This window comes from Falco cherrug, chromosome 1 (assembly GCF_023634085.1).
Source record: "Falco cherrug isolate bFalChe1 chromosome 1, bFalChe1.pri, whole genome shotgun sequence".
Taxonomy (NCBI): Eukaryota; Metazoa; Chordata; class Aves; order Falconiformes; family Falconidae; genus Falco; species Falco cherrug.
Window position 1 is genome coordinate 32,297,723 of NC_073697.1, and position 24,159 is coordinate 32,321,881.

Below are 24,159 nucleotides of genomic sequence, written 5' to 3' on the forward strand. Positions count from 1 at the left end.
GGAAACTAAGCTTGGCATTGCGATCCTTTTACCTGTTTACAGATGTTTACTTTTCTGTGAGGTGACTTTTCAAATGTCGACTGCTAGATGTTCTCCTTTGGTTTCCATTTAAAAGTGTTCTGCTGAGGTGTAAACTTACTCCAGTTTGACGGGAGACTTTAATTCAAATGGGAACAAACATTTTGATTATAGTCAGCTGGTGCTGAGGTTTTGCACTCACCTTTCACAAATGGTTTTGTTTACTGCCTGGCCAGATGATAATTTTGTCTGGCTACACCCAAGAGACACCAGCATTTCTAAAGCATCTTTCTCTATCGAGGAAAAAAGCCAGACTCTAGCAGTCACCCTCTTCTGGCAGAAGCATTAAAATCTGGTATTTTATTACGTTTCAGGTTTATGACTTGGAGAAGACACCTGGGGGAGGTTTTGGCACGGAGCAGGCAGGTATGTTCATCTTCAGACCCACAGCCTGCCTGTGCCGCTGCCGGCAGGCTCCTGTGCAGGGCGGCACTGGCACCAGAAATCCAAAGCCTGCCAGCCCCCCCACGGCTCCCCCACCCTGCCCAGGGACAAGGACCCTATTCCATTATCCTCTGGGGCCACCAGTCCCTACTCTCGCGGTGCTGCAGTGGTGCTGGTCTCCAGTTTGGCAGAGTCATGCCCTGCCCGGCCACAGGCCCCTCGTCCTGCACCGACCTCAGCCCCCCCCCCTTGGACGGCGCCCAGTGCCCGGAGCTGGGGCCGCCCCACTGCCTGGCAGTGGCCTGCGCCTGGCTGGGGCGGTGGGATGGAGCCCGGCTGCCAGGCCCGGCAGCAGCCAGCAGTGCCACAACCAGCAGTATCCAAAAGGGAGGCTCTTGCCAGCAGCCCGTCAGGCAACAAAACTGTCCTGGCACCATTTTAGCTGAGGAAAACAGAAAGAGCTCTTGGAGCTGCTCTAAAGCGGCGACAGCTACCAGCATGGCTTTCATTTATTTCTGTGAATGTCCTTACGTGCAGCAATTGCTATGCAAGCGGTATGTTTCATTGCAGACAGCTCAGTTTTTGCTTTTATGTGGAAATTTGTTGGTTGGTAAGGGTGATTTCAGGGCGGCTGGCAAATTGCGGTTTGCTGGAAATGGCCATTCCAGTGGTCCCGGTCCACCACGCCAGGGCCAGCCCCCCCTGCACAAGATCATTAGGTATCATCCCAGGGGAGACAGCGCAGTAAAAGGTTAGTTTGGGAATGATGCCTCTTGGGATGACTGTCCCCTTGACACATAGCAAGACTGTGAGAGAACTTCTGACTCCCAAGAGCAACGCAAAGCTGTCACACATGCTTCTCTGGAAAGCTGGGCCCTTAGCAAGCACACAGGCATTTAAAGCAGGTGCAAGAGTGGGCTTAGATGATATTTACAGATGGCTGTGTGAGAGCAGACAGGCAAGAGAGACACAGCACCCACTCCCAAGTGGTACTGCAGCTTCTGGCAGGAGTGTGCAGACTCCACACGGTTCTTCTGTGGGGTGCTTGCGAAGAAGAAACAAAGCATGACACAGAGGAAGCAGGAGACACAACAAAGAGAGAGAGAGACTCTTAAACATACAGCTAGCAAGGGGTGAATGAAAGCAGGTGGAAATTATGGGCTTTTGTCTTGATGTATGAACATAGGGATTTCCCCCTTACACGTGGAAGTGAGAGCTCAGCCATGCATGGTCTGATATCGGCATAGAGTTTCGTATCCCCCAGATTCACCCCCTCATACAAGCATGTTTTGTACCACAGCGCTGTGTTGCCCTCCAGCACACTGGCTTTTCTCCACATGGCTGGCAGATAATGTAGTACCATGGGTACCACTTACTTTCGCAGTGTTTTAGTTCCCCACCCCCACCTTTCTGAGTGATGGTAGTGTCATGGAGAAAAGAACGGGTAAATACCATCAATCAGAGCCTTCTCCAGCAATTCTGCTTTGCACATCAGCTTGGAAGGGTTGGAAGAGGATTTCCTCTCCTGCATGGTGCCATTTTCTCCTTGTCTCTGTCTGAAGGTTTGTCTCAGTTCACAATCATATGATCTCAACAACCTGCAGTTTTACCTTCACCTGTGCCTTGTACAATACTGCAAACATGATCTTGTTCACTTGATCTGCATCATTTAGCTCTACTGGACTTCTCAAGCCTGTGCCATCTGTAGCATAAACAGGCTACTACCATGTGCTACTTAATTGCACACTAATACTCCTCTGTGTAAGAAGCCACTACCCTGACTCACACAGGGTTTATTTACCAGGTGCGTTACAGGCAGATGTTTTGGCACTCAGGGCCAACTGGAAGCTCTGCAGCCACGTTAGAGAAGTGTTAAGTCACAGCTGCAAGTTTATGAGTTGGGCTCTGCACCCTGCTAACTACAGTCACCACTCAGAGCACAAGCAGAGGGAGTTCTTATCTGCTGGTGAGTGACCACATAGCTATAAATATAAGGAAGTGAATAATAATAAGAAAAGCAACATACAAAAAATTGCTGGAATGAAGACACCTGATATGTTTTACTTTGTTGAAGAGTATGAAGTTCAAAGATGGCAACTTAAACTTTATGAAATCCAGCAATGAGGAATTAAACAGGTATCACCATAATAAGGTTATTAATCATAGCTGGATCGAAGGTCTTGTTTAAAATGAACAGGATAAGGTAATAAAGACTATCTGTGGAAAGTGAAACATCACAAAGCAGCGATCAAATGGGTTACCAAAGTAACTGATTTTTGGATGACAGCTTGATCTGCATTAGTGGGGGAGAAAAGTGGTTTTTGACAGCAACACCTGTAGGTCAAATCAGTCTGAATTTTATCCTCTGTTTTATAAGACTGAGTCAAATTATGGGCAATAAGCCTCAGATATGGAGAAAGGTCCAGTGTCAGAGGATACTGGGACAAAGTATCCTCTGAGCCCTCAGTCTTCCTGGCTGCTGCCACGCTCAGTCCTCAGAGCATCACTAGTGGGTTCATCTTTCTCCACCCTTCTTCCCCCCTCACACTTCCCAGCATTTGGTACTGTCATTACTGATTAGGGTATGTTTAATTTTCAAGTGACGGCAGTTACTCCTTCATAGCTGGTAGCCACCTCCTCCCCACCCTCAGCTAAGATGTAATACTTTACAACAGATGAAAAGCATGTATGTATTGCCTGGACCATGAGATTTACTTATACCTCTCCAGGGATGTTTCAGGGTGAGCTATTTTACTTTACCCTGAAGTCAAACAGGAACATGCATTTAGATGCAGAGGTAGCTTATTGTGTCTCAGGGAAAAGAACAGAGGGATAGGATAACAGAAGACTAGTGTGTGCATCATCTTACCTGTGCTTGGCACTGCCATAAGATTTAACTAGACCTAAACTTTTCAGGTCCCTTATCACCTGGAGGAGGAAGTGCAGTCTGCCTTCTTTCAATGTCCTGACCCTACCTTGTAGCTTCAAGGCTGATGCTTTTAAATCTTAAAGTCCTTTTCTCCTAATTTTCTTCCCCGAGGTCTCCTTCCCCTTGCAGGCTTACCTGCAATGCACATCAGGAAGTGGTGGTAAGCCCACAAGTCTCAATACTTGAATTACTAGCCAGGCATCACCAAGTATCTGCCTACACGCAACTACACAACTGCAGGAAGGAAGGGGTAAAACCATCTCAGACTGAAATCACAACCTGCCCAGCTGTAGCTCATGGTGTGGTATAAGTAAAAAGGCAAAAGGTACATATAACTTGCCAAAAAAAGTCTCTGTCTTACCACTTAGTTGTACATGGCGACTAAGGGAGTCCACACATGGTAAAAATCAGTTTAATGTAGGAAGTCTTTTATGTGATGAGGGAGCTATAATATAGTGTACTCTGTATTTTCCCACGTACTTGAAGCATATGCATCTGGAATGTTTCCACATTTTCAGTGTATAAAATCTAATTTTATGTTTGCTAGTCAACAGAAGTAAAATTAATTCAGAGTCCTGCATCAACAACATACTTTGATAATCAAACTACATATTTAACACTAGCCCATAGAATGTGAGCTCTGACAGATCCTGATTCAGCCCCCTCTCTCAGCTCCCCACGAAGTCCCCAGTCTCCTTCAGTCTTGGATTAGACTTGAAGAACTGCGTATAGCAAAATGGTGCGTGCAGAGAGCAGCAGCCTCCACACCGGACTGTGCTGCGAGAGTAGCAGAGGACTTTCCAGGCACAATGTCAAAATGCCCTGGAAGTGTTATAAAGTGATACTATGTTAAGTAAGGCCACTGAATGGGTTTCATCCATTTTGACAGTCTCAGTTCTCTGCAGCTACAGGGAGGGAAACAAAGCATCATAGGCATGGAACAGGTTTCTAGGCACCATCCAATCTATTTGCTCACCTTATTATTTCTTCTAGTTTTTAACACAGGCTTGGAAATTTATATTATTTCTTTCTTCTTAATTGTGTTTGAAGATTTACATCCCTCCTCAATTCGGTCATTTGTCATAGGTATATTTTGGGTTTCTATTCTCTTAAAAGCAAAATAAAACAACAAATCACATACCTGACACATTGCTCAGTCCCTCCTGGGGCCAAGCAGTCTTGCAGAGCAAGCTATTGCACAGGGAGGGCTACGTGATGTGCAGGCTCCATCTGCCCCTGAAGTGTGCATGCAGCACCGGGCCAGCAGCATGCTGAGCTGCAGCTCCATTCCACGGAGACACTTTCCACTTTTATTGTTCTTGATTAGAAAAACATTCCAAATCTTAGAATTGACATTTAAGACTGAATAAAGTTCCAGTTTGGTTTTATCAGGGCAAACTTTAAAATAGATTGTCTATTAGCCTTTGTTACTGTATTTCTTTTATGAGCATGAGTGGGAAGAGCATTAAGGAAGGCCATAAATCAGATGCATACTTTTGGTGGGTGCAGGAAATCCTTTAACCTTTATATTTCATAGAAATAGGAATAAATGGGGATTTATTCATATTGTCTACATTTTCCGAAACATCACCCAAGGAAGCATTTCTAGAAGCAAAATGATCAGAAGATGAAAACAAAGACAACAAAAAAAAGTCCCCAAAACCACAGCAGTGCCTAAAGCACCAATTAAAAGCCATTGCCTCCTACTCATATATAGCAGAAGAAGAGACAAAAAAATCCCTACATTTTTATTTTCTTTTGGTTTTTTGGGTTGGGAGCCGGGGATAAAGAAACACCATGGCATTGAGACTTGAGACAATTGTCTTAACACCAATAGTGTGCAAGTGTGTCCATTGGAAAATAATCTGCCCTTAGTGACTAACTCCCAGCAGAAAACTTGGCTACTTGCCAAAATGTAAATACCCCTTCATGTATGCAGGAAATCATTTCCAGCAAACCCAGAGCTGGTTTAGCAGGATGGGAGATTCTGAGCAGTGCACTGTCCATATATTCTTACTGGAACGGGTTAAAAGGCACTTGCAGCAGCACATTATGGATGACACCAGCGAGAATTTAAGCATGCAGCATAATGGTAAAGCAATTAATAAGATCAGTTGCTAACAGTTGCACAACAGAGGAGTGTTTTAAAATTCCTGTGCTCTTTAACAATAATGTGGAGAGATGCTGTGAAAGGGGGGGGGGGGGGTGGGGGTGGGGGGGGTGGGGTGTAAAAGCCTGGCATGGAAGGGACATTCCTTCAGTTCCTCTCAAAAGTTAGAAAAACCTCTGGATAGGAAAATACTATTGAGCGGCCAATTCTTTCCACATTTGGCTAAGCCCAATGCCCAAAATACACAGAACACTACTTCACTTTGAAAGGATTGCAATACTCCTATCTGAGTCATCTGAAAGCAAATAAAATGAGACCTAAACAAATAAACCTAATTGTGCATGGAAACAAATCCAGCTCTCCAGCTTGGCCATGGCTTTGTTTTTGTTAGTTTAAAGCCTGCATATGCAGTTTTAGTGGCATCAGGAGTTATACAAATATTGACAACAAATTGCCAAATGTTGTTTTTTTCCCCCTCAGTGCGCAGTGTGAAGAAGCTGAGGGAATGCTTCTAGGAACCTTCCCTAGTGCACTGAACCAAATCACAGCTTGATGGGATCCGCTCCAGCCTCTTCTCTGAAGGGTAGACACTAATGAGATTGAGCTTGTTGACTGTTATCGTCAAAGACTTTTATTTTTCGCTTGTGAACTCTGCTGAACGCAAACCCAGGCTTTCGAAACGTAGCTCAAATGTTTGCACCATAGCCAGGGCATTGTCACATGCTCTGTCCTCCACCCCGTGATTTGTTGCTAGTTTGTGTCATCCTTAACCTGCTTCTGGTGGATCAGCCAGGAGAGAAACAAATAAAGATGACAAGTGAGAAAACCAAGCTGCTCTCTGACATTCTTCCTTTAAAACGCTATTGCCACTTGCTGATTGTGGAGAGGGCCAGTTGCCTTGAGATAGAAATCGCTCATGAAATCCTGCTGTCATCTGTCAAAGGTAGATTTCGATCAAGTTGGTCTGAATCCTTAGCAGCTCTCAAGGAGAACTGAGAATATGTCACATCTTGATCTGACAGAAGCCAAAGTTAGCAAAAATATATTTACATTTAACTTTTAAATGAAGCCCAGACCTTCCTCTCACACAGAGGCAATGAAACAACACATTTTCTTCTTCTTTTTGCCTCATGTTCACAAGACACCTACAACTTTTATTATTCTAGCCAGCTGGATAACAAGGTTTCCATTCTGCAAAAACATAAACCATTAATCTTGGCGGGGGGGGGGGGGGGGGGGGGGGGGGGGGGAGAGGAATTTTTTAGAATTGAACGTAGATCCTGAGAGTTTTCACACAAAGAAACCACAGAAATAAGACTCATGTACCCTCCTCAAAAGCCCAACAGTTAAGACACTTATCTACAATACTGGAGAGTTTAATTCATATTCCTGTTTTTTCTCATTCATCCTGAGAACTTAGAACTGGGTCTTGTACATCTCAGAAATTACCCAACAACCAGGTTATTGAACACCCTGCAATGAACTTCTGTCTTTTTTATCAGAAATCGCACTCTACACATAAGAAACTCCCTTAAAAGTTTCATCACAAGTGGTGAATTTCCATTAAAAGATTGAGGTTTTAGTTTTAACATCTCCAGCAGAAAAGTTCTTGACTAATTGGTACACCACCTAGCTTTCACTATTATAACATCCACTCTTCAGTTATGATAGCATTATATGCTCAGTATATTCAGGAAGACCTCAGTATGTTGTCAGACATATGCAGAAGCATCTACATCGTCTTTCTGTATTGCATTTCTTATCATGGTGCAAGCACCCCTAAGCACTTGCATAGTAAAGCATGAATCATTAAATCAGTGGAAGGAAGGCACAGTGGAAAGGCATGAGAACTTGTGGGTTTTTGAGAAAGTGGAGGAAAAAAGATCCTCTCTATTTCACTAACTCTAGGTCTTCATAAAAAAAATAGCACAATGGTTGGGACTGTTCATGCTGTGAGCCAACACTGAAATATGACAAAGCATCAAGGCGTGTTGCGTTACATGATACTCAGGCAGCTGCTGTGATGGTGGTTTCAATCCACCAACTGGTGCAACGAAACAAATCTGAAATGTAAAAGCTAGATTTCGACCAAAATATTTCATTAAAATTACATGCATGTAAGTCAGGGAACTCAGACTACTAATCCTCACAGCTACCCTAAGTCAGCCCTGGAGGACAAAGCAAGAACGCAGCTGCACAGACAGGGTCTCAGAAGGTATTCTAGGTTTCAGTTTGCTGACTGGAGCGTGCAAAATTTCTCTAACAATGTTTTGTTAGTGTATTTTCTTTGAAATTTGTTGAAGGGGGAAAATACCCGTTGCTTTTCTGTGGAATGCAAGTATGAAATGACTGCACATCAACACACGAAGATAGCCAGATATAGACGAATTTGTATGAACACCTACTAGTGGAAAGTCCCACCCTGTGCAACAGACCTCAGCAACGCGCTTTAGGTCAGAAGAGAAGAGAGCTGAATCTTTTTCCGTCCTTGATTGCAAATTGGGCACTAATGAGCTTCCATTGTATATGCCACCCTTGAAACCTGGCCTGCACTAAAAATGGTCCCATCCTTCCCTGAAGCCCCAGCAGCCAGTCTGTCAGCAAGGGGGTGGGTTGCTATAAGCCCTCGCAAGAGGTGCGGAACCATTGTGCACAGCACCAGAGCCTTGCTTGCCCCATCTCAGCTGAGTACCCTGCAGGTCCCACACCATGGGGGAGGGAGAATGACCTGTCACCAAAAGTCACCACGAGGCAAGAGAATGACATACCTCCTAGCAAAATAAGAAAGCAAGAGGGTGGGCAGGTTTTGTCCATAGATTTAGCAAAGCACCTTCACTTCACGGAGAGATCCATTCACACTTCTTTCAAATTTCCAGATATTAAAGCAACAGGGAATGATACGAAGTAGAAAGGAAAGGCATCTGAAGCTGTCCGTAAGACAGGGCAACTTATGTCTGTATAACAGATTACTGGCTGTACAGGGCACGTCACCAGCCCACTCTCCCCACCTCTTTTGTCTCCCTCTCTTTTTCTCTCACACTGACTCACTCTTCCATGCCTTCTCGAGCAGTGAGGCCAGTCAATTAAAACCAAATAAAAACTATATCACACATAGGAAGGAGACTGACCTCCCAATGCTGACAGCTGCTGCTGCCAACCTGAACTGCGCAGGGGCACTGAATGCCATCCCTCCTGACCCTCCTTCTTGCCAGCTCCCACACCGCACCGCTCCCAAGGTGTGGAGATGTCAGTCTCCCATTGCAGTGCACAAGCTCCCCCTCAGCATGACAAGGCAAACTATCATTTTCGACCCTGGATGCTGCTGTGGGTGGTCATGTTGGTGTCTGCTCACGCTCACGTGGTACCAGACGCTGTGGAGTGTACAAACTGTTCCATATGGCACATGGAGGGAAACATCCCATGCAGAGAGCGCCACGCTAGCAATACATTACGAAGCTGCATTTAGCAGTCATGTTACCATATAAAGCTCCTGCTCTGTATTCAACTTGGCATGTCTGAATTATTATAAGGATAAATGAGAAAAATCGTACTTCTCAGTTCACAAAAACACAGGAAGAGTGGCTACTAGCAAGTCTGTGCACTTTGTCTTGGGGTTTCTACCTGTCACCCTTCTGCTTGGTGTTTGACACATTTAACTGTTTCTTGTAGTCTTCGTCTTTTGTTTAAATAGCTTTTACTCCTTCCTCTTAACTTCCTAGGCCACCTACTTGTTTAATATCTGATCTTCTCATCCTAATTATTTGACAGCTATTTCTGAGACACTTTGTCGAGTTATTTACCTTGCTGAAGTGACGTAAATTCTTCCCACCCACCCACCCCCAGTCTGTCTGGTTTCCCCCCCTCTAGTCTGGGTGAAGTGACAAACTCTCTCCCCTAGCCAAACATTTGTTTTACAAGGTATTTTTATACCATCACCTCTCTTCCCTGCATCTCCCCCGCCTACCCACCACAAACATATGCTGTGGTGGGAGGACATTCTGGTTTCACATAATTTGAAATCTTAATGTGACAAATTTCCCCTCCTTCAAGTCTTTTTTTTTTTTTTTCTTTTTTTTTTTCTCCAAGATCTGGTTTGTAAAATGCAAACGGCAAAGGGCTAGTTTCTCTGCCTTTTTTACTCTGTGCGTGGAGATGTCCCTCTTTGCTTAGAAGAAATCAGTGGAAGAGAAAGGAAAACCCACTTGATTTATGTTACTGGAAACATATTTATGTTATAAAAAGGTTCAAAGACACACAGAAAGAATACTGCTTAGATTCCTTTCGTTTATAGCAATAAAGACAGGAATGATGACTTCCAAGAAAGCAGGTTCCAAGTAACCACTCTACTGACTTCATTAGTCCATCACAGTCTGTTTTTCCCTGTATTAAAATTCACATGCAATCACACTGACACAGTAAAAACAACCTCAAGTGCTCTAAGCATCAGGCTTGGAACCACGAAAAACATGACTGTGGCCCTCACCATACCCAATCAGGGGTATGTATACTCAGCAGTGATTCTAGTGTGGTAGAGAAAAGCCTAAGCCAGCTTTTAATGAGGCAGGAACAATCTAATTAAAACAGCACAGAGCCCAAACTGGGCTCAGCCATTCTAAATATTTTCCCTACTCTGAGCTAGAGGTTGCAGGGGCATGCATACTATCATGACTGGAGAACATCCAGTACCTACATTCACCACTACAAAGCTACATCTGATGTGCTAAACATCCTAGTCATTCTAGCAGCATGCACAAATGGAATGGGCAAAAATTAAGGCTGTTTATAAAGAGACTGAGTTTACGTTGCAGGGTAGCTGAAAAATGCTTTTTATACGGAGACTGTATCTATTCAGCACACACCATTAGACTTTTTGAAGTGGGATAAAGTCTTATTCCCTGTCCCAGGACCAAACCAAATATTGTTCCAGGATGTCAGCTGCATTTTAGTTCCCATTTTATGCAGAACTTTTAGCATGACACAGGATAACCAAAAAAATTATGCACCAATAATGCATCCTTGTTAACTTAATCTTGTGATTTTGTCTCATACAAGAACGGCAAAGAAAGATAAATCTGAAAAACAGAACAGGGTGGGTCAATTCACTGCTAGCAGCAGGGGAATAAAAACAGAAAGTTCTAAACAGTGAAATTTATTTATACTGTGTGGCAACAGGCTCCAGAGAACAAATTATTAGCAGAAGGAGCCACTCACAGCACATGCAAGGCTCCCCTCAAATCAAACAGATATGGCTGTCACTGCAGGCAGCCAAGGAGCAGAGAGAAGGAAAGAGGGGGAAAAACCCCTTTCCTCAAACTGAAAACATTTTGTAGTTAAGGAACTCAGAGCAGAATGTGTGCAGTGCCTTTTGTTTCTCTTTGGTTCTAACAAGGTCATTTAGGGAAAAGTCTGCAGAGCACCACCAGGAGTGAGCTGAGCAAAGGAGGAGAAGGGAACAATGCAAGTTTCTCAGTAAAAAAGTACAGAAGTTGGAAGGACACGAGCCGTTTGTCTATTCCAAGAACTTCTGGAGACTGGCCCCTTTTGCATGTTGTAGAGTAGAAGACCACCAGACCATCACAGAGGAGCCATCCACCACAATTATTCGGGGATATAGCGGAGAGAAAGAGCCATCCCCCAGTCACGGAGCTAACAGCCTCCAGGGCTCTGCTGGAAACTGTTCAGGGCACTGCAGTTCTGCTGGCTCCTAAGTCATCGCCTAGCCCCTGGCACATACCCAGAACCAGGTGATACTCATTTGGCAGTACATTCTTTACCAGAAAAGCAATATGAAATCCCTGCATTAAACACCCTGCTGTTGGCTAAAGATACAGATCTCTTCTGTGTGCCACAGAAGACTAACAAGTGACTTCTGAATCTCAAAATAAGCATCTGAAGAGGTATCTGTTTGTCCATGAAGAAAATATGCACGCACATGAAGAGACTACTCTCCCTTCTAGGTCACTGGATGTTTCCCTGTGTTAGACATTAGCTGAACGTTCACTGAGCAGGTAGACATGGCACAACCTAGCCTGAACCTATTTTCAATAGTGATAATCTGTGAAGTATTTCACTTTTTCCACTTCCCTCCCCTCAAAAAAAGCAGTAGAAAAGACAGACATATCTTAGGGACTTTTGTCTTCAGTCCAGGTCTTAGATTACCTTTTTTTCCCCCCTCCCAAAACCAAGACAAATGTATCTTTATGCTAAAGTGACTGTAGCTCACATGTACCTACCTGAGCTAGCCCTGCAGTGGCCTGCTTAGGTCCTGTTACCAATGTAGCTGCGTCAGCACAAGCTCAGCACCAGCTGCAGAAACCATCTATGCAGCTAAGGAAACACTCGCCAAGTAGCCATAGTAGTACCCAGCTCAGTATAGGCTATACGGATGGCAGTATCCAAAATCAGCAGTAAAAAGCTGGCTCAAATATGTCTGCAAATGCTGGCATAAGCCTACCTTTGTTAACGGCTTCAAAATGTTCAGAGATTTTGGGTGAAAGATGCTGCATCAGCACAAAAGCATTCCCGCAGCAGTAAACACACTTGGCTGGACCACTGCCTTTTCTTGAGCTCTGATTTGCTTCGAGTAAATACAATCATTTATTGCATGTTTCACCTTCTCATGGAACATCTGCTGTCTGTGAGGAGCCAAACAGCAGACAGGCTCTCAATCCTCCTGAGATACCTCTGGCTAACAGCACACATAGCTTTCCTCAGAGGCCAGAATGTCACTGAACAGTTGGCTTACTATAAACCACCGTGTGCTGTAGGTGTTTCCAGCTCCCCTCACGCTGCATTTGTGTCACAACCCATGTTCCTGAGGATCCTGTGCAGTCTGAGCCATGCTTTACACCTACCCCAGGAGCAGTAAATTTCTTATAAAGCAGTTCTTTCCATCCACAAAGCAGAAAATGAAGAGAAAAATCACTGGCTCATGAGGGAAGGCCAGGAGTAGAGTGTGAAAGTAGGAGAGTTGAGAGCTAGTAACACTGCTCAGCTTATTAGGAGAACATCTCTTCAGGAACAGGGAAGTATATCAAGAAAATAAACAGAGGAAGACCACGAGGACAGGGGTGAAGTCAGAGGACACTGGATGGTCAAGACACACACAAAGAACAAAAAGCAAATGCTGGCTGAAAATGCGCTGAGGAATTTAAATGTCATTCAAAACATAGTGAGCCAATGAAAACACTCAAAGGCAAAGGTAGATATGACAGGAGGCAAAGGAATTTTTGCTGTAGGACTGTCAGTAGGCTGAATGGGAAGTAAAGAAAGCGGAACTGCAGCAGGCTGTAGGAATTTGGCTGTGAGAAGCCTGGTCTGAGTCACGCTGCTTACCATGGAGGAGGCAGTGTTGGAGATCAGGTCTGAGGGCATCACAAGGCTACAAAAAACGGAAAAAGCTGGGGCAACCTTTGAGTGATATGAGGAAAAGGTAACACAAATTGGTCCTCCAAAATATGGAGTAGTTTAAGGTAATGCCTAGATTCTGTATAATGTACTTCAGAAGGTGAGCCAGACCCTTACCAGTTCAGACATCTGTAGAGTCTGGTTACTTTCACTGTCTGCAAAGCAGCTGCTCTCTCAGTTTACACCAGCTTAAACCTTGTCCTCTGTACTCAGAATTACCCATCTTAGTTTTGACAACATAATGGCTTCAAGTAAGAGCACCAAGTCATGCTAATCCAGCCACGAATTCCTCCGTGCTCCCTCCCACCCAGATAAGTTTGGGATATCACAAACAGATAATTACAGTGGCACACAGACCCTTGTGCTACACTAGTTAAAGCCCAGCAGCTGAGGCTCTCCCTACATATCTGAGAAGGTAGGCTCACATATATTCCATCATTTCAGTTTTTGGAAATTGGAGGAGAAAGAGGTGAGTTTTGTTGTTTGGTGGGGGTTTTTTTGTTTGGGTTTGTGGTTTTTTTTAATCTTTAGCCAAGCTATTTTCTTTTATGTTATTAGCATGTGGTATTTGCCTGGCCTATGCAGTTTAATATAGACACAGGTTTCTTCACCCCTCCACACAACCATCTCAGGAAGCTTGCCGCACTCTAAAATAAAACAGGGTAGATATATCATGACCTTTCATTCAAGGCTGAACAGTGGGAGCTGCTTCCACAAGGGCAAGATATACCCAACAAGCCAAACAACGATATCTCATCTATGGGACGAACAGAAGCTCCCCACTGCCACTGGACTCTGCACCTGTGGAGGCTCCTACCTCACACAAGGCCAGCTTCACTGGAGTGGTTTGCCTCACCGTAAGGCAGCAAACGGTTCTTGCACCTGCACCACATTGCCGGCAAGAACACGACTAGCTCCAGGGCTTGAAGGAGTGGGTACAAAGAAGAGCACACTCAGGGAGCTAATATGTAGAAGAACATGCAGAAGTGTGACTGTGGCTAAAGGGAAACTGAGGACTCTACACTCCTATGTGTTCAAGAAAAAGCTTCTACTCCTTCTAACAGGCAGCGCTCAGGATTTTGAGAGTCAGACTCTCTTTGGATAAGTGCACTGCAGGAAGCCAGAAGCATGGGCAGAGAGCAACTGTGGCCAGCAGCTACGGTCACTCATAATCTGTACAAGTTAATAAATGTGTAAAAGTAACAACAGCTTTTGGAGGAGAGAATTGGAGAAGGTGGCCCAAACGCAGGTAAGGTGATCTAGTCATTGGTACACTCTACATACACATGGAATACTACCAGGGACTAAAACTTGGATCCTTTGCATCCCTGTGAGTGTTGTAAACGCCTAACTATTGGCTAGTTTTGGGGAGGGAACACTCATTCCCATATCTTTGCACAACAAAACCTTCAAAAGATTTGTTACCATCCCTGTGTAAAGAAAGTAACATAATTTTAAATCTCAGAATTTCAAGGAACAGAACAATTGTTTACGACACATGTTTGTAAAGAAAATAGTCCAGTTGCGTCAAAGTACGTAATTTACCTTTACAGTACAAAGGTAAAGAGCCTTCAAACTAGCCTGTTGAACCGAGCCAACGAGGGCTACATTTTAACCTCGCATTCAGAAAAATCTTGACGGTGACTATAAGGAGGCTCACTTGCCCCATCTACTGGTCGGCGGGAAGACTGGATTTACACCACAGTCGAAAGCACGACCACCGAGGCCTCCGTACAGTCGAACCCTCAAGTTCCCGTTTCTAACTTTAAACAGATGTGTAAGTGCCATTGACAGCAGCATTTCGGTAAGCACAGAAATGCTTCGCCGACCTGGAGCCTGAGGCTGACTGTTTCGCGTGGCAGGAATAGGGTTACGGCTTCTTTACGACCAAAGAGAAAAATGCATTATTTTCGAAGGAAATACTAGGACAGTCTGTTCAGTAGTACTGGCTTGTTAACCATGAAAAATTAAATAAATATGCCTTCTTTCATTCTGAAGCGGGCTAAGGTCATTTAATACTATAAAATACAGCCTGCAGAACCCTTGTCACAAAGCAGCCATACGCATCACAGCGCAGTAAGGCCATCACAAGGTTACCATGGCTTCATAGGGTTTTTTTTTAATAAGTATTTGTTTACTAAATAGCAAGTCAGATTCCCCAAAGACCTGCTGTCCCTATATTTTCTATCACTACATGCAGTGCATCCATCCTTCTGAAGTGGGTCTGTTCCTTCAGGGACCAGGTTGGAGTCGAGAGTGAAAATACGCAGTTTGGGTTGATGTGAGAGACCTTTCACCCTGCCCCAGGTAGGAAGACTTGTTGGATTTCTCACTTGGAACACACGCCTCACTCTCATCCATGTTCTTCGAGGGCAGCATCTGTGCTCATACTGTAACATCCCTTTGCTCCACGACCTCCCACGCTGGTTGCAGGTCCGATCAGACGTGCCTAGAGAGAAGCTTCAGCCAACAGAAAGGCCACCAGAAAGCCTAGCAGCAAGCCACCCACCACATAACACAATATACCTGCAAGCTGATTCACTAGGAGATCTTACACCCAGACATGCTCTCTCCACATGACCCCAGCAAGCCTAGGACTGTTTGCTTAGGCAGATACTCAGTATGCAAGTAACTGCATTACCTGCAGGACACACAAGTCTCCTTCTCAAAGGACTGTGGGGTCTCAAAAGGTCTAAGCGGAGATGGGACTTAATTATCACAATGTCTATCTAGGCCCAGGCATGAAAGTTCAGAGGGGGGTTATTGTCACACCACAACAGAGAATGACGAACCATCATTCTCAGCAAGTGGAGCCCAGCATTGTTTTCAGGAAGCACAGGTGGCAAAGCACAAGTGTGACCATCTGTCCTGAGGAGCTATGACTGCAGTTACCCAGCAAGCTGTGAGAATCAACCAGCCACAGCAGAGAAGAGACTGTAAAGGAGGAGAAGGAACAGCATCCCCACCGAGGCTGATTCATCTCATGTCATAAACCTGAGAAGCAATTGTGACTACTTTTAAATACATCATGTCTGTAGCAGGCAAGGCAAGAAATCATAGGCAATAGTTCTAGACCTCCTGGTACATCAGGTGATGTGTTGTACATGAGAGTTCGTAAAGCACATGCACTACTCTGAAGATCATCATGAAAGGTTTGCTTAGCCTCCTCCCAGAAGTATATTTTGGGCTGAGTTATGTGTCTTAAGGGTATGGTCAAATGTTTCTGAAATCACTGGAGTTTAAGACTCTATAATGAAAAAAATAATGGACAATAGTGCCTTGAAACAAATGCTTGCACAGCCTCACAACCACAGTGTAAGCTGGGATCCAGCATTTCTAGCTGACATCCCTAGAGAGGTCACCAAAACGGCCAAGAGATTTGTCAGCTGCATGTAATCGCTAGCACCTCAATTATGCAGGGACTGGGCTAGAAGAAACATTGTCAGTGTCCAGAAGGGTCTACAAGTCCACTGAAGACAGGCCCCGAGGGCTACCTTCCCAAGTTCTCCAAGCACCCAAGAATCCCTCTGGGTGATTCCCCACAGGCACACAATTGCCTGGCATACTTGCGCTAGACGGTGGGGGAAGCAAACTGCCAGCTAAGGTGTCACCCAGGACCGTGCACAGAGATGTGAACTGCGGGCAGCGCGCAGAGCTGCTTGCAGGGTAAGCTGGATTCCTCAAGGGCAGGTGCTCTGGGAATCCTGTAGCCAAGCACGCCTGGCTTCCTCGGTAATTCCTCAGCTGTGTGGGACCAGTAGCACAACGTAAGAGTCTTTCCATTCTCCAGCCTATAAAATACTGAGTGATGGAAGAGGGGCCAGAATTTACACCTGAGAAAACAGGTGCCAACTGTGCCTGAGCTTCTGAATTCACGCACCACGCTCTGTTGATGAAGGCGAACTCAGAGAAATGTACCCCAAGAGCTCAGGCTTCCCCCTGCTGTGAGGATGCATGGCGCTTGGCTCCCCGGGCAGCCATCCCCTAGAGCAAAAGCTTCAGCCACGTTGCACCGGGGGGGGGGGGGGGACGACGGGGGGGGACACCCACCGAGAGCAGCTAGTCAGGGGGAAGCTGCTGGAAAAGGAGCAGTAACGCGTAGCTGTGAAAGAGCGAAACCTGCTGAAGACCGATGCTGAAAGGATGCCAGCCCAGTTTTACTAGCCACAGAGTAGTATCACTCTCAAAAGCAGACTCTGCAGACAAGTCAGACATCATGAATTCTCTAGTCCCTCACGGCAGACACCTTTGACAGGCCAAGTTCTGGCTTGTTCGGCTGGGAAACCCCACTCTGTTCCCTAGATCAGATCAGATTTAGACATCTGACTTACATCACGGGCCCAAAGCTTATTGTGTCAATCTGATCTGACCAATTATCCAGGAACTGGCAAAAACAAATGTTTGGTGAGAGTTTTGAATATAAACCAGACTTCAACTGCAAGCGACGGACACAACTGCAGATAAACCATTCAGTCTTTCTTTTACTTTTGCCATCAATGTACATGAGACAATCTTCCTCATCCCATGACTCCCCAATCTCTGCCCAATTATCAGTGTCCAGAAACAATATTCAATTGTTATTTGCATGGCACTCGGCAGATTTTATCTTTTTTTTTGTAAAACAAGGTGAATCAAACATCCTTGTGAGTAATTCTATAATTAATTATGTTATATACAATACCTTCATGGGGGAAAACCTAGCACTGATCTCTGAAAGAATTTATTTTCTTGGTTACGTAACAGAACTGAATGCAATTTTTCTTCCTGTTTATGTTTTTCCTGGGAACAAAGTCTGCATTATTCAGCTGTGATCACTTCAGGCTATTGGTTGGTTGCTTGGGGTTTTTTTAATAGTAATGCACAAGAAGAACACAAAGAGATGGTTCCTTAGAGACTGAACTATGTATTTTATATCAAAAGGCAATTTGCTTTCACTGGAAAATAAACAGCACAGAAAATACTAAACCAGAAGTTTAATTCTACATTCAGACACTTAGGAGTGGGCAACTATACAGTTGATTAGTCTCCGTTTTGGGGGTTCTAGGGTGCAGTGCTAACCATATCTTTAGTCACAAATATTCTAAAATTCAAAACAAAAGAAATAGGCAAAGCAATGAGTATATCACTTCTTGCCACCATCACAAGCATTAAGAATATTATTAAACATGCCACTCACCAGGAAATAAACATCAGAAGGAGCTGGAAATCACGGCGTTGCCACCACTCAGCTTTGACACCGTCACTTTCCACCTCCTTGCAGAAGTCCGGCAGCACTTTTCCAAGCACCACCTGCGTCAGGGCACACTGTAACGTCCCACGGGATCAGCCAGCTCTCTCTGACATAAAACTAGGCTCAGGTGCTGGAATCAGCCCAGGGGCCGAGTCCCAGCTGGCACATCTAAAATGACTTCCAGCCCAAGGGAAATAAGAGAGGAGTGTTTGGAAAGAGCTTACACAGAGGGCTTCCAAATGGTAGTAGCCCTTCCTTAGAGAAACAGGAATATTGCCTAGGCAGATGAATAGATGGTTTGGACTGTTTGAGGGATGGTTCTCTTCTCATTCTGGACTGGGCTGAGCAGCTCCCATTCTTTTGCTGGTGGGTAAAAGGAGTTTGCACAGAGGTGACTGTGGCTCTTGCTTTGCTGGGTGGAGGGAGGCGTAATTATCACTCATGCCCCACTGCGTGGCTGCCTTCCAGCTGCCAAAGCCCTCCTGCCAGTTAGACTTCAAAAGGCAGCACGGCTGGCCAGTTCGTCCAGAAATAGCTCCTCACCTCTCCTGGCAGAGCAAACATCTCTTCAAAAGTCCATTCCATCCATACTCTCTCTAGGCAGTAACTGCTGGTTACCACTCTCTCATCTGCAGTGAGAAAAGCAAATTCAGCTCTCTAGCTTTTCTTTGCACTGTGGACACGTAATAAAAGTGTTCTTTGGACAGGCCCCTACTCAGGCAAAGGCTGAGGCTTCACCATGACCCTCCACCTCCCTAAAAATACTGCAGGGCTAGGGCCTCCTGGTAAGACAGATAAATCCAGTCAATGGCATGAAGATCCTGGTGCTGGTACCTTCAAGAGAGCACAGCAGCTTATTCCAGCGTTGATTGTGCCATCTAACACAAGCAAAGGGACAAAGGTAAGGATGTTTTGCTCCAGGGCAGGGGTGTTAAGTCTGGAGATGATCAACACCATAGTCCCTGGTACAATCTAATGAGCTTTGCGCCAAAATGCACGATGACACTTCCACATAGAGTTCAGAGAAGTAGGTACTGATTCTGGAAAGCTCCCAGAGGTGATGATGTTTTGTACTGACTTATCCAAGCTTGAGGGACTAGCTGCAGAACAGCCCTAATCCTGAGACAAAAATCCTTAGCAGCTTGATCTGACTATGGAGTTAGCCCTTCTTTGAGGAGAGGACTGGACAAGGCAACCTTCAATAGTAATTTCCAGAATAGTCTGTGGTTTTGTGATAGCACTGCTGAGACAGCACATCTGTGAAGAAACACTGAAAAGACCACTTCTGCCTCAGACCTGGGATTGCAGGTTCAACTAGAGTTACCATCATCCTAGCAAAGATTCTTGATGTCCCTTGCAATTGATGAAATGCAAACACAGCAGAAACACACTGGACAGATCCATAACATTCAGAGCAGGCTTGTGGCATTACGCTTTCACTTGGGGGCAAGGGTGCTCCTGTGCCAACTGTACTGGGTCTGGCTGAGTTGGAGTTAATTTTCCCCACAGCAGCCCTCATAGTGCTGTGCTTTGTATCGGTAGCTGGAAAGGTGGAAATAACACACCAGTGCTTTGGCTGCTGCTGAGCAGCGCTGGCACAGCACCCAGGCTGCCTCTACATTTCCCCCCCACCGGCAGGCTGGGGGTGGGCAAGATCTTGGGAGGGGACACAGCCAGGACAGCTGACCCAAAGTGACCAAAGGGATATTCCATACCACATGATGTCTGCTCAGCAATAAAAGCTAAGAGAAAGGAGGAGGAAGGGGGGGTGTGGGGGGGTGCAGGCATTTGTTATTTACATTTGTCTTCCAGAGCAGCCACTATGCATACTGAAGCCCTGCTTCCCGGGAAGTGGCCAGACATCGCCCGCTGATGGGAAGCAGAGAATAACATCTTTTGTTTATCTTTGCTTCTGCATGCACGGCCTTTGCTATTGCTTTATTAAACTACTTTTATCTTGACCCACCAGGGTTTTTTTCATCTTATTTTCTCTCCTGGTCTATCCTGCTGAGGAGGGGAGTGATAGAGTGGATTGGTGGGCACCTGGCATCCAGCCAACATCAACCAACCACAGCAAGGAATGTCTCGGGTCCTTTCCTATGCATAATTCCTCTTCAAAAACTCCCTATCACTTCCTACAACAGTGAACATATGGAGCAACATTGTGCTAAATATAGTAAACCCCCAGATGCCTAGCCTCTGCAAATATAAGTAGATGTGGCCCTTCCTTCATTACTCTATATCTCTATATGAAGTATCGCTGTGGTGTTTTCCATTATGATACAATATGGTAAATCCATCAGAATTATGAGGAAGACTTTCAACATAACAGCTGGCATTCAACTCAGAAATACTCACGTGAATCTGACCATAAAAAAATACACACTTAGAATATGCATATAGTTTTAAGGGCTCTCCCCTGCCGTGTTTCTGAGAGAGAACTTTAATGGTTACACGATAGTCAACATACTAACTAACACAAGAGAACAGAGTGTACAACTTCGGTTCCTATCCAAGTAATATTGGTGGAGCAGACATAAATATTACCATACTGCTTGTATGCAGTAAAGGTAACATTTTGTAAGCTAATTCATACACAAAGAAAGCTATTCACCCAGAACATGGTCTTGAAAATGTCAGAAAATATTTTCAGATAGTTGAAAATCCTGCTCGGGATCTATTTCAGCACAGATAGACCATGAGCGATGAAGGTCCCTACGCCATAAGTAAGAACTACAATATTTCCTCTGATCTATCTCAAAACTGGCAAAGGAGACAAAATTGCTGAATGCTGAAAGAATTAAGTGGTAAGGAGCCTTATACTTGCCATGGATATTTGCCCAAAGAGCCAGGTTCCTAAGCAAGATAATCCTAAATGCTTCTTCAAAATGAAACTGCGTTTGTGATCGAGCATTTCTGTATTACCAGCAGAACATCTAAGACAGGCACTTTTAGTATTGGAGCTGTCTGCCTGCAAACGTAGACAGGAGAAAGAATCAAGAAGATGAGAAATCTTCCATAGACTTAGGGCTAGAATTAGAACATGGTCTTGAAGATTCATGACGGCCTCAGCTGAGAGTAGCATGCCATCTTGGTTTTGGCTGGGAAAGAGTTAATTTTCTTCCTAGCAGCTGGTGCAGCGCTGTGCTGTGTTTTGGATTTGGCGTGAGAATAATGTTGATGGCACACTGATGGGTTTGGGTGTTGCTGGGTAATGTTCGCACTAAGACAAGGACTTCTCAGTTCCTCAGGCCCTGCCAGTGAGAGGGCTGGAGGGGCACAAGGAACTGGGAGGGAGCACAGCCAGGACAGCTGACCCGAACTGGCCAAAGGGATATTCCGTACCAGAGGACATCATGCTCAGTATATAAACTGGGGGGAATCTCTGCTCAGGGACTGGCTGGGTATCAGTCAGCAGGTGGTGAGGAGTTGTGTTGTGCATCACTTGGGCTTTTTTCTTTGAGCTTTATTTCTCTTTTTGTTATCTCCCTTTTCACTAAAATTATTATAATACTAGTAGTAGCATTATATTTTACTTGATTTCAATTATTAAACTGCTCTTATCTCAACCCATGGATTTTACCTTTTCCTGATTTTCCTCCCCATCCCACCGGGGGGCAGGGAGGAACTGAGAGAGTGAGCAGCTGTGTGGTACTTAATTGCCAGATGGGATTAAACCACAACACATACAAACTTACTTTATCTTGGAAGACAGAAAATAACAGAAACAAAGTATCTTTTGCTCTTCTGAGACTTAGAGTTAACCAGAACTTTAGCTAGACCATGCCATCATGGGAAGATTCCTGGAAAAGGGTGGGGTGAAGTGACTGACTGTAAACAAGGCATGAAATTAGGTAAATAAAGACATTTTTAGAATTTCTAGGATCCATACATATCATGTTCCAGCCAGTTCCAAAAGGATGTGACATTTCACAAATAAATCACAAAGTGCCATCAGTATCATTCCACTAAAATCATTGGCCCAGCTGAAATATTTTACCTTTATCTGTATCTCTTCTGTGATTCCAAAGGATTGAAGCAAAGGGAAACTTCTTACCTTCTTCAAAGCAGTCATTATCTGGATGTCACACCTACCTCGTTAGGAGCCTTTCTAAGTGATAGGCACCCAATGACCTGTGGAGACCAGAGCCAGGTGTAAATTTTTTTGCACCCTCCGAATAATCTTGCTAATGAACACAGATGTGACAATTCACTTAATGACATTTTGTCAATAAGGCTTGCTAACTGCACCTCCTCTTCTCTCAGTTTGATGAGCGATGGTTTTTCTGACCAAATAAAACCAACCTTGTGTTCTTGTACTACGCTTACAGTAATTTTTTATTAGCCAGGCCTGTTCTTATGAGTCAATAATCAATGACATAGAGACAGGGCAAATACAAATTTCTGAGCTTTTGAAAGGAACCAACAGCAGTAAACACCTCTCCTTTCTGCCTGGGCTAGAGAGGCAGGTCACTCTCATGATGTTTAGGCACTTCTGAAAGACCTAGTCTTTCAATTGTTTTTAATATGCATTATGATACATCCAGACAAAAGGAGTATGAGGATGTCCAGGTACTTCTGGGATTCTTTTTTTTTTAAACATCTGCCTAGCTGTTTTTCCTTCCAGAAGAGCACAAAAGAATCATGGCAAGCTCTGAAGTAATGAAAAGTGGGGACACAAATAAAAATGCCCAAAGTAGAGCATGCCAGAGTATTAATCTTGCTACCTAATCATGTAACCAGTTTGTCAACATGACAAAAATTCAGGGGATATATTCTATCTGGACTTTAGCAAAGCATTTGGAATGATGTCACGTGGGAAACAATTAGTAGCTGCAGGAATTGTAAGCCAAGTATAGAAGTAGCTAAAGCGGAAATGACAAATGGGAAGTCATTGGCCTGGAGGGATTTTACTGGTGGCATTCGTCAAAGAACTATCTCAAAACAGGTTTAATATACTCATTTGGCACAAAAATAGCAGTATACTAATGAAATGTTCTGATTAAACATCGTGGGACACGATGTCAGTGCAAAAGAATAGCTGGAATGGTAGCTATGGGACAAAATTTAACTGCTACGTGCAGTAAGGAATAACAGCAAGAGTTCTTGCTGTGAACTGAAAGCTTGTCAGCTGAAAACAGCTAGGAGGAATTCTGAGACATATTAGTAGCATTGCCAGACTTCATGTATGGGAATGCTTCTGTTAGATCCTCACAGCTCCTTACAGGCTCCTTCATCTAGTGGTGCTGTTGGCATCATTGCTTTGATCTAGAGGCAGAGGGAGGTAGGCAGGGAGCAGGCAGCAGAGGCCACAAAACCACATAACCCATATTAAAAACAGAGAAAATGAAGGGAGAAGTCCCATGAGTTCTTATGTGGGACATGGAATTTTGGACCAAACTATGAGAAATTCCTTGTTATAACGGACATCCAACAAGCCCGTGTGAGCCATTCACAGGATGACTGGAAGAAGGACCAGGGGAATGGAGCTTATTTCAGAGGAAGCTACAAGCAGAGAGTGAAGATTCTGTTACTAAGATTACCTGCTTTCCAGGCTTCAGAGGACTCCTAATGGTGCTGTTCAGCCAGTAATGGAACAAGTTAGAGTTCTTGTATGAACCTTCCTTGTATCTGTAGATGGGAGGAGATAGGGATCTAGAGCTGGCCTGCTACAATCACTGGCACCCCAAAAGCCACAGATAATAGACCAGGAGGCAAATGCTTCTGGTTAATATCCACAGTGGTTTCTCTTCATCCAGGGTGGAAGAACAAACACATTCCTAAACTGTGCCTGAGCCATCCAGTGCTGGGAGTAATCGGGTGGCTGAGGAGAAGGGACTCCTCCTACAGGAATTTCTGGTGAAGCAATGGGAGTACCTTCCTCCTCTACCCTGATTGGTATTGCTGATATTCACTGTACTGAATTACAGGAAGAAGTTGACAGCTAAGGACGCACCTTTCCCTGTGACCTGGGGCCTGAAAGATCCTTGTCCCTCCCAACCCCAGTTATTCTATGCTTCC

The 24,159-nt window shown here is 44.6% G+C and overlaps 1 protein-coding gene across 3 annotated transcripts in view; it reads right to left on the reverse strand.

The window, feature by feature from the left end:
* The window catches only part of RBPJ (recombination signal binding protein for immunoglobulin kappa J region), a 152,000-nt gene extending 129,773 nt beyond the window's left edge, over window positions 1-22,227 (reverse strand). For 2 of the 3 annotated variants that reach the window (XM_055720964.1, XM_027799829.2), the window contains exon 1: window positions 18,085-18,212. In XM_055720964.1, the coding sequence (XP_055576939.1) occupies window positions 18,085-18,098 (14 nt within the window). In that variant the 5' untranslated portion in view covers window positions 18,099-18,212. Of the gene's footprint in view, window positions 1-18,084; window positions 18,213-22,138 lie in introns of those variants that run through there. The other variant, XM_027799831.2, reaches the window with a different exon arrangement.
* Window positions 22,228-24,159: the final 1,932 nt, after the last annotated feature.